At 38.6% G+C, this 10,821-nt stretch overlaps 1 protein-coding gene across 1 annotated transcript in view; it reads left to right on the forward strand.

Moving 5' to 3' along the window:
- Positions 1–10,821, forward strand: part of PXDN (peroxidasin) — a 185,419-nt gene that overhangs the window by 113,561 nt on the left and 61,037 nt on the right. The window contains exons 11-16 of the mRNA XM_015407041.1: positions 1,602–1,718; positions 2,768–2,926; positions 4,320–4,432; positions 6,433–6,589; positions 8,757–8,865; positions 10,366–10,523. Of these exons, the coding sequence (XP_015262527.1) occupies positions 1,602–1,718; positions 2,768–2,926; positions 4,320–4,432; positions 6,433–6,589; positions 8,757–8,865; positions 10,366–10,523 (813 nt within the window). The remainder of the gene's footprint in view (positions 1–1,601; positions 1,719–2,767; positions 2,927–4,319; positions 4,433–6,432; positions 6,590–8,756; positions 8,866–10,365; positions 10,524–10,821) is intronic.

Consider the following 10,821-nt stretch of genomic DNA (forward strand, 5'->3'; position numbering starts at 1 on the left):
CATAAAATAAGTCTCCATAAAGATGTTTTCCAATAGCAGATAGAAGATTTCAATGATTTATTTAGCCCATCTGCTCCAATGCATAAATTTCCCAAGAGCTCACAAAGTTTGTCTCTGGGAAAGATTTATGGGGGCAATCCAGTGTCCTTTTACGAGTCTGACGCTTGTAAAAAGAAGAAGAGATTACTCACAGAGTCTTCGCCAAGATGATTGTGGTGAGGTGTAAAGGCTCTTGTTTGGGGTTTGTGAAGCTTTCCAGCCATGGACTCCCACGGTTGATCCTTCAGAGTTTCTGCTCAAGATAAACTGAAACCTGCACCTGCTGTTGCCACAGACGGAGGGCTCAGTTTAGGTCTTCTGCTCCCAGTTCCTGCTCCCGAGGATCTGGTGGACCCTTGTCAAATCTGGAGTAGTCCAGAAATGTCAAGAAAGTCCCCTAAAAAGACTCCAAAGGCTGGTGAGACCCGGAGAAGTTCGGGCACTCAACCACTCCGCACACACAGTAGCCACGTGCTGTTTTGGGGCCAATCCTGACTAGGGTTGCCAGCTCCACATTGGGAAATTCCTGGAGATTTTGTGGTGGAGTTTGGGGAGGAAAGAGGCCTCAGCTGAATAGAATGCCATAGAGTCCAACCTCCAAAGCAGTTATTTTCTCCAGGGGAGACCTAGGCTCTTGCTGTGGAAGCTGAGTGGGTGATTTCGGACCAGTCACAGACTTTCAGCCTAACCTATCTTACAAGGCTGTTGTGCAGATCAAAAGGGGGAAAGGAGAATGATGTAAGCTGCTTTGGTCCCCACTGCAGAGAAAGACTGTACTTTTCCTCCTAATCCTAAGAATGACACCCTTCTGAGTTTACAGACTTTAATGGGATTGGAATGTTGTAACTGTTTATGATTGCATTGTTAGCTCTTGCTTCCAGATGCATGTAGTCTAAATATGCAGAAAGACTGTACTTTTCCTCCTAATCCTCTAAATATACAAGTGTAATTTCTCAGAGTGTAAGATGAAGATTACCTATGTGCTATTCTTCTATTCATCCAGTAATTTTTATAAGGCCAGCCAATTTTACCAGTATGTTTCATGTATTGCCAGTGTAATCTCAGGCTGTAATGGTCAATGTTTTCCCGCTGGTGAAAAAGAAAGAGAGGATCTCACTTGACCACCATGAAGGCTGTGAATTGTGGAACCTTCTTAGACAAAAGCCATGCAGGATGAGGGTGTAATAAGAAGGAGAATTGGGCAACATAGAATGTAAAAGTTGCTTGGATCCTTCCCATTGTGTTTTCTTCATGATTCTGTTGAGGGTTGTTTTTTTTAAGGATAGTAATCAAGATATTTACAATCTAGACAACATTGCTGCTTGAATAAACCATTCCTGAGCTGTGGTACATCCACTTTTGGATTGTTGCTTTCATTTATTTGTAGCCTCTTAATTCTCTAATGATTATGGATTTGTGCTACTCAATGTAGCACAAGATGGATATCAAACATCTGTAGTGAAAACTGCTCACAGTGCCTAGTAAAATGATTAACAAAAATAATTTCAAGCTAAATTATGTGTTCTCATCTATTTAAATCTAATTTTAATATTTTTGTATAGCTGTACCCCAATTTACAGTGACTCCTCAAGACAGAACAGTGATTGAAGGGCAAACTGTTGACTTCCCTTGTGAAGCACAGGGCTATCCACAACCAGTTATTGCATGGACTAAAGGAGGTAAGAATTTAAACTGGTTTAAGTCTCTAAACCTGGAAAAATCATATACCTTCACAATTTTTCAAGAGACTCATACAGTCTATGAAAAATTATATACACTTTTAAATGTAGTTTTACCAATGGTAGTACTGGCTTGTGTCTTTGCAGAGCAGAAATTTCCCATTTTCTTCTGTTTTCAGTCAGTTGGAACCTTTATTAGGCATTAATTACAATTCTATATAAAATAATAGAATGGGGGGTCCTTAGGAGAAACTCAGAGGCCACAGTGGGAGTCTGCAATCGGAGTGGTGAATTGGTAGATATAGCTGCCTGATGTTCTTAAAATGGAAATACAGTAAAAGTTTTGTTATCCAGCACTTGATTGTCCAGAATGCTCAGTTAACCAGGATTACACAGCAGTCAAGCGCTACCCCCCCACTACCAGATCCCTGCATCTTTGGGCATCCATGTGTCTCTCCAGCCAGCCAGCTTGACGCCTACAGCCTTTGCCTCTTTTCTTTTGTCTTGCATTAACTCAGTTTATTGTCTTCATTAACTCAGTTAAGTTGTGCTGTTTCTGTGCTAGAACCAGGCAAGTAAAAATATAATGAGTGATTAGTTGTTATTTGACATCTGCATTCTTCATACAATCATTTTTGGGTGCTTCTTTCTGTAAGGATAAGGACCAAACTGGATGAGCCACTAGCAGTTCTTTGTATAGGGCTGCCATGTTTTGGGGTTTTTTAATAGTGGACATATGGGGTCATAGTTTGGATTGGGGGGAGGATTCCAGTACCTGGATTTGTGCCTCATTTTGGAACAGGTCTGTAATGTGGGCAGAGCGGAGGGGATTTACTTTAAGGGTTACACCATTGCCATTTTCTCAACACAAAATAGCACTTCAAAGCTGCTGTTTGCTGGGTCCGGTGTGCTTCTTTTAAAAATGTGTAGAAGGCTCTAATTATGGGACTTCCCAATTGGCATTTCTCAGTAATCTTTAGAAACAATTTTATTTGTGTGCTGTAATACCTATGTGATATTTCATTTAATAAATATTTGATGTTTTTCAGGAAGCCAACTGTCTGTAGATAGAAGGCACTTAGTCTTGTCATCTGGAACCCTGAGGATTTCCAGAGTTGCTTTGCATGACCAAGGCCAATATGAATGTCAGGCTGTCAACATTGTAGGATCTCAAAGAGTTGCTGTGCATTTGAGTGTACAACCTAGAGGTATGTTCAGAAAGACCCAGGTGCTTCTAATTTTTTTTAAGATTGACTTAGTTTCAATCTTTGTAGAAATTAGGAATTATTTTTTTCTAGGGTGACATAAAATTGGAATTACTATATTAAGGTTACACATTTGTTGTCGGTGTTTGATTATAAGAGGCAGTTTTTTCTTACTAAAGTATCCTTTTCCACCAGCTCACATGATCATGTTTGCCATGCATGGGTTGGTTTAGTTGAATAAAACAGTGGTGCCTGATGTATTTTCTTCCATGTGAATGCATTTATTCTCAATGAATATGTGATTTTCAAGCAATGTGCTTAATGGCTGATATTTAGCATCTCAATTGCTGGTGTAATTTGGAGCATTGCTACTGGCAATGGGGAGTGCTTTGCCTGATTTTTTCACTTCTTCCTGAAGTTATAAGTGCAGCTTTTTGAGAATGATCACCTAACCCTCATCAGTAGTTTTGGAGGGTTTGATGGACACAGAGGGCTACTATGGGAGAGAAATTCTGTTTCTTCAGGCATCTTCCATTTATGGGAGCATGGGGCTCAACAAATGATGTTGGTTTTCTGGGAAAATTTGAATTTGGAAATTTAAATAAATATTTAAATTATTTTAGCAAAAGAAGGCAAATACACCATGTACAAGCATTGGGGGTTGTCCATACTTCACATTGCACATTTAGCCCATCTAACATAATTAATCTGAAGCATAGCAACCCTGACAACTATAGATAGACTACAGGGAAATATAGCATGTTTTTTCTGGAAAAGGTTCCATTTTGGAAAAAATACTAACACCACATTTCAGGAGAGAGTGGGAGAATAAGAAGATGCTGAAATTGTGTATATTTGTTGATGGTATAGTTACAAAGAGTACAAAGAGCTTTAGTAGTAACTGCTAGAACATAAGTAGTACATTTTCATATATAAATAGCTACTTTTACTTTCAAGTTTAATATAAAACTCTGTCTTTGAGACAAGGTAAAATAATAAGACTTGGCACATTTATAATTCATATGGAGACAGAAAAGTAATTCATCTTTATGAATGTAAAAATTTGAGTGAACTGTTTTTCCCTACCCTCTGTGAAGAAATTAAAAGCTTCATGAAGAAGTATGTATGAAGTAAGCACTTCAGACCCTAATTGTTGGAGGCTAGAAAGCTTTCAATGTAATGATTTACATCATTAGTATACTCTACATAAAACTGGCTCAGATTTGTTCAAGTATTAATCTAATGTCCTTTCAGTTGTCATGAATGGTAGAAACACTTTCTAATAAAGAGGTATCCTGGTAAGGTGACAACATTTACTTCATGAATTCGAATGTTATCATTTTCCAGTCTTTTCAAACTGTTATACATATTTGTCATGGCTTCTGTTCCACTTTAGTTACTCCTGTGTTTGCTAATGTTCCAAATGATATGACGGTAGAAGTTGGCACAAATGTGCAGATTCCATGCAGTTCTCAAGGAGAGCCTGAGCCAGTAATAACATGGAATAAGGTAAAAAAACACCATCCTTGTGCTTGTTTCATTTATAAAAACAATGTGTTTCCTACTGACTACAATCGCTTCTCCTCTAAAATATAATATCTGCTTCTGTCGGCTATGCAGCTATAGAAAATGGTGCTAGGACTTTTACAAACAGTAAAAGGTAAAGGTTCCCTTGCTCGAAAGCCAGTTGAGTCCGACTCTAGGGTTGCGGTGCTCATCTCCGTTTCAAAGCCAAAGAGCCAGCACTGTCCGAAGACGTTTCCGTGGTCATGTGGCCGGCATGACTAAACACCAAGGCGCACAGAACGCTGTTACCTTCCCACCGAAGTGGTACCTATTTATCTACTTGCAATTTCTTGCTTTCGAACTTCTAGGTTGGCAGGAGCTGGAACTAGAGACGGGAGCTCACTCCGTCATGCGGCAACTCAGGTCTCAAACTGCTGAACTACTGACCTTCCACAGCCTGCAGTTCAGCGTCTTAACCACTTTAGCCACTGCAGCTCCTAACAGTACATGGGCTCATATAACAGTGTATGTGAGCAAGTTTTTTTCTGCCAGGTGCTTCGTCCTGTGAAGCCCTATGTGCCACACCTGATGCTATTTACAAAGGTAGCCCCACTCTCTGGATATCTTAGGGAGTGCAGGGGGGCAAAGACTCCTTGTATTCACTATATATATTACTATATATTTACGATATATGCATTTACTATATGTAATCCCATGTGCTGTAAATGATAAAGGATACCTAATTGGAATTAGAAATGCTGTTGTTAGCTGTTCTAATAGAAATACTAGATTATTAAAATATGAGGCAGCCCTGCCAGAAATTCACAATACAGGTTCAATCAACACTTCCAGTAATTTCTGATTTTAAAACTCCTCAATTTAACCTGGAAGAATAGTGTTTACTTTTCACAATTACTGTTTGACCTGTTGACAAGCAAGAAGAAAAATCATCCATTAAGTCTTACCAAAGGAATATCGATTTCATAAAAGGATGGTCTTCCTATCAGGCAGCTTTCGATATAGTTCAGGAATGGGCTCCAGAGAATTTGATGATACTGTTTATAGAGAAGTGTTTGCACATTCATATGTAACGTGTTCATTGGTGCACAGACATCAAGACTGTTTTTTGGCATAATGGATTAGAACCTAAGAACTGCAAACAAAGTTCACTTGTAGAATGGATCTCTTCCATCTCCTGTTTACAACTCAGAAGGAGTTTGGGGCTTCAGGGAGGGGCATAATGGAAGCTGTGCATTTGCAAGGGGCATTTTTCTCAGAATATCAGTTTGCTGTCATATGCATGTTGGACGAATTTTGGCTGCAATCCTAAATTACTTTTGGGAGTAAGGCCCATTGAATAACATGAGACTTACTTCTGGGTAGATCTGCTTAGGAGTGCTCCCACTGTCAGTCAAAGCTGAGTTCCACTTGTAGCAAACTCAGTTCCTGAAGCAATTATCAGAACTACCACAGTGTGATTTTAGTTTGAAATTCTTATTCCCTTATAAAGTGACCAAATTAAGGCTTTTATTCTGATAGAAAGGGGGGGGGGTTCACTGAATTGCCCTCTCTTGCTGCAAACCTCCAAATCTCCTCTCAAGTTGTCCCTGGGGGTCCCCTGTTACTCAAGAGAAGGATTTGGGGGGGTATTTTGATCTGCAGTGGCAGGGAATAAGCAAAGCTGTGCTTTGCTGACAGAAATCTCTTCCATCAGTAGAAATCACCAGTGGACCCAAGACTGTGTTGTTGTTGTTTTTTTTTTGGGGGGGGGGGTTGTTGAGAAAAAGAAAGCAAGGGATAGAATCCATTCACACAGTGGGAATGAGGATGGAATGAGAGTACACAAACCCATGGCTCAGGCACAGATGACCAATCCATGAGTTGGTCATTGTATGTGAGCTGAACCATTGCTTCTAAAGGAGGAGGGGGAAAAGGGAATAGCTGGAGAAACTTCAGAAGCTAGAAAGGTTATCACAGTAATTTAATATTCTAACCTTCTACAGGATGGTGTTCAAGTTACAGAAAGTGGAAAATTTCATGTTAGCGCTGAGGGATTTCTTACTATTCGTGATGTTGGACCAGCAGATGAAGGCCGTTACGAATGTGTTGCCCGGAATACTATTGGATATTCCTCAGTTAGTATGGTACTGAGTGTGAACGGTAAGAGTTATACAGTGCAATGGACAGTGAAAGGTTAATGATGTAAAATAAGTCTTCAAACCTTTAAAAAGCTTCTAGAGTGCATGTAATATACTAGATGGAGTAGTGAGTGGGATTGGGCCAAATCATTAGCTGTGTAGTTTGTTCTTTTTAATGAATATTTTTTTAAAAAAAATGACGAACAGTAGCATAAGGTGAGGCATGTATATTTCAGGTGAACTTAACTAGAGAATAGTGCTCAAAAGCTGCAATTTTATGCACACTTAACTTGGAGTGAGTCCCAGTGGAGATAAGTTCCAATTTAGCATGCACAGACTTAGGGTGCATATCTCCCTTCGGCATTTATAACTTACAGTTTTGTGTGCCAGGGTCTATGATGTTATAAAACCAAGAAAAGGGGAAACACAGTGTATATAAATTGATAAAAATCAAAGAAGAACTCTGTGGAGATATCAACAAATCAATTTGAATGGTATATCTGTGTCTTTGTGTTTATTTATATTATAAGTAAATTCATATATATGCTTCTCAAGAAGAGTAAGACAGCCGTTTGGGAGGTGCTATATAAAAATTTTATGAGCATTGGTTCTGGCATGAATTCTGCATAAGACAGAATTGTGGCCTTGAAGAAGATTCTTGAAATGCACTTAAAGTCCTGGATGCATGTTGTCACACTGGAACATTATTCTGCGCCACTGCACCATTGCATACTGTCCTTAAGTTGCATGTCACACGGAAACATTTTTCTGCACCACTGTACCATTACATACTGTCCTTAGAGAACTTTTAGTTTTTGTTGTATAGAATGCATAATTAATGTTATCAAAATTATTAAGGAATGAAATTATCTATTAATAGCATATATATGAATTTACTTATATAAATGAATACAAAGACACAGATATATAGTTCAAATGGGTTTATTGATATCCCCACAGGGTCTATGATGTTGCCAGGTGTTTTTGTTTTTATTTATTTATTTATTCAAATTTATAGTCTGCCCTCCCTGCAAATGGGCTCAGGGCGGATCACAGCTATAGTTAGGCCTATAGTTAGATGTAATGATCAACACTACAATCAACACTCCATGAATAAATTTTGTCAATTGTTAAGATACCAGTGGACTCCTCTTTTGTACCATTTTTCAGTAATGCAAGCCTAAAACAGTGGAAATTTCTGTATTTAGACCTGTTGACAATATTCTGTTGAATGCAGTTTAGAAATAGTGTATGGATCCAGCCTATTTGTCCACTGGTAAAAAAGAGAGGAGGGGTCCCTTTTGACACAATAAGCCACAATAAGAAGATGGATTGGGTCAGATTTAGCGTAAAGCTGTTTGAATCCCACTCATCTAGTGGTATTAAGTGTTAAAGTAGATTTCACATCCCAACTTCTAAGTTAACTTTTAATCTACAGGCCAGCCAAACCTCACAGAAACTATGATGGGAATAAATCGTAGATTCCTGAGATGGGGAAGTAGCAATAAAGTTGCACTAGAATTTCTACAGAGTTTGGTTCTTACAGATATAAACAATAATCTGGAAAATAAAATACATGACATGGGGAGAGGGTCATTTCAGAAACTAAAATGCAAAGCCTGCTTGGCTTTATGAAACTTGTTGCATCAATTTTTGGACTGCAGCCTCCATGTTTTAATAATAAGCTTGTGATTGAAGTATATCTTGAAAAGTGTTGTGTGTTTTCTGACATACTTTGCAAAGTCCATCAAGTGTTTCAGATTGCAAAAGAATAGAATTTTTCCCCAGTCCAATTTAAATGTTTTGAGAACATTCCCAAGACAGTAATAATGTTCAGTTACAAAAGAAGAAAAACGTCAAGATTTTTTATTATTATTGGATAAAAACCATCTTGTCATCCTTTCAGTGGCAAAATTTATAGGTCCAATAATTGAATACCAGAAAAATAATACTAAGTAAGGTATTTTGTATTTTGATTTCTATTCTGATTTCTGTTTATAGAGATAGATAGATAGATAGATAGATAGATAGATAGATAGATAGATAGATAGATAGATAGATAGATATAGACAGACAGACAGACAGACAGACAGACAGATGCCATGTCTAGACTTTACTTACATTAAGTAATTTTGTGTGTGTGGAGAATGTTGCAGCTTTTTCTTTTTTGTTTTCCTCCCTCCCTTTAGTTCCTGATGTCAGTCGGAATGGAGATCCATTCGTAGCAAGCTCAATTGTTGAAGCTATTGCTACTGTTGACAGAGCAATAAACTCAACACGCACACATTTGTTTGACAGGTATCATGTTGACTTTCATTATGACAATTTGTTGGTTCACTGCCTTCTCATTTTCTGATTGCAGCTTCAAGGGACATGGCAGTATAGTTAGAAAAGTTGGATACAGTCTTTGAGAACTTTGTATTTGCAAAACGCATGCCTTGCCCATTTTACCATTCATTACTTTGGAATTGATATATCCAGATACCAGTTACTTGCCATCCTTGTGAGCAGAGTTACTTTGCATTGAGGTATCTTCTGGCTCACAGTCTGCTCCCATAGATTCCTGAATGATTTTAAGATTGCACCAAATTTAGAGTGTCCCTGTGGAGGCCAAATTACTGTTATAATTCTAAATCAAACTACTATTTATTTCAAAGGTCACAGTCCCCTAACCACTTCTGGTGCTTAATTGAGTGTGTGTTCTTTGATCTTGGTAACTTGTGATGCTTTACATCAGTGATATTCAGTCTGTGTCTCACAGAGAGCCACTTATGCATGAGGCATGAGCCAAAGGATAGTGGCCAAAGGGCTCTTGGCCTTGAGTGTTGTAATCTTGAACTTGGAGGGAAATCTGCTGGCAAAGAGAGAAAGCATCCCTGTATTTGGAGGTCTTTTCTCCCTTGGTCTCTGAGGAAGTGTGCTTGCACACAAAAGCTTAGTCCGTGAATAAAATTTTGTTGGTCTTAAAGGTGCCACTGGACTCAAACTTTGTTTTCCCCCTTCTGTTTGTTTCCATTTTATGCTTGTACTGTAAGCTGCTTTCGGTCCCCAGGAGGGAATAAAGCAGCCTATAAATACCCCAATAAATGCCATCAACCAGAAGAGCCACATTAACTTCAGTTCCTGGCATGAGGCCCACAGCTTATCCGTTCCTCTGACAGTGGCAGTTTCAAGGTGGGAACCATTTACCAGCCACAAGCCCCATTGGGCAAGGTCCTTTGCCTACTTTACTGAAACATGGGGTGGATGCCACATGTGTCTCCCAAGGTACTAAGTGGATATCACTGTTTTAGAGGCTGCTGCTGAAGTTTCCCAGAATTCTGGGGAAGTGTGCAGGGTTAATTTGAGAAGTAGAATCTCAGGAGCCTGGAAGTTCACAACTCTTCATTTTTGAAACCTCCATTTAAACCTGGATTTATCATGTAATTATTTTCATATTGGATTTAGTATATTTCCATCTGCAGTGAATCTGGTGAAAACATTTTGGGAGGGCTTCCTTTTAGTTAGCTTTATAGGTGTGCAACATTATGTGAAGTAGACGTGTTTTATACTATGATGTGAACCACCCTGAGCCCGCTTGTGGGGTAGGGCGGAATATAAATCCCGGGAAATAAATAAATAAATTTGGGACAAGCAATTAAGGTACTTATTTCCAATTGCTTAACAGATGTTTTAATGAAAGATTTTGAGCTTTATTATCACAGTCTTAGTACTATATATTCAAGGCTGCAACTATTTAGTAGTTCTGATTAATTTCTTTTATCCTTTTTTGTACATTTTACTTGTTTTATCTATTAGTCGCCCTCGCTCGCCAAATGACTTGCTAGCATTATTTCGATACCCAAGAGATCCTTACACTATTGAGCAAGCAAGAGCAGGAGAGATATTTGAGAGAACATTACAGCTGATTCAAGACCATGTGCAAGATGGCTTAATGGTTGATCTAAATGGAACAAGTCAGTGCTTTTTCCTTATCCTTTCCATAGTTTCTATTGTATTAACGACTTCAGGTTGACTGTATTTTTTCCAAATTTCTTATGCCATCAATTTGATTTCTTTTTCGTGTCTACTGAAACTAGCTCTGCTCTCACAGTAATACAGACTGCATCATGCTCTTATTTTGGGAACACTTTTTTCCAGAATGTGCTGAAACTGGCCTGAAACAACTTCACTTATCAGAGATCTTCTGTCCTTTTTGAAAGCACAGAGTTTATTGTAAAATAGGCAACACATATCCCATCCTTATTACCAACA

This window comes from Gekko japonicus, unplaced genomic scaffold (assembly GCF_001447785.1).
Source record: "Gekko japonicus isolate JY-2015 unplaced genomic scaffold, Gekko_japonicus_V1.1 scaffold2071, whole genome shotgun sequence".
NCBI classification, from domain to species: domain Eukaryota; kingdom Metazoa; phylum Chordata; class Lepidosauria; order Squamata; family Gekkonidae; genus Gekko; species Gekko japonicus.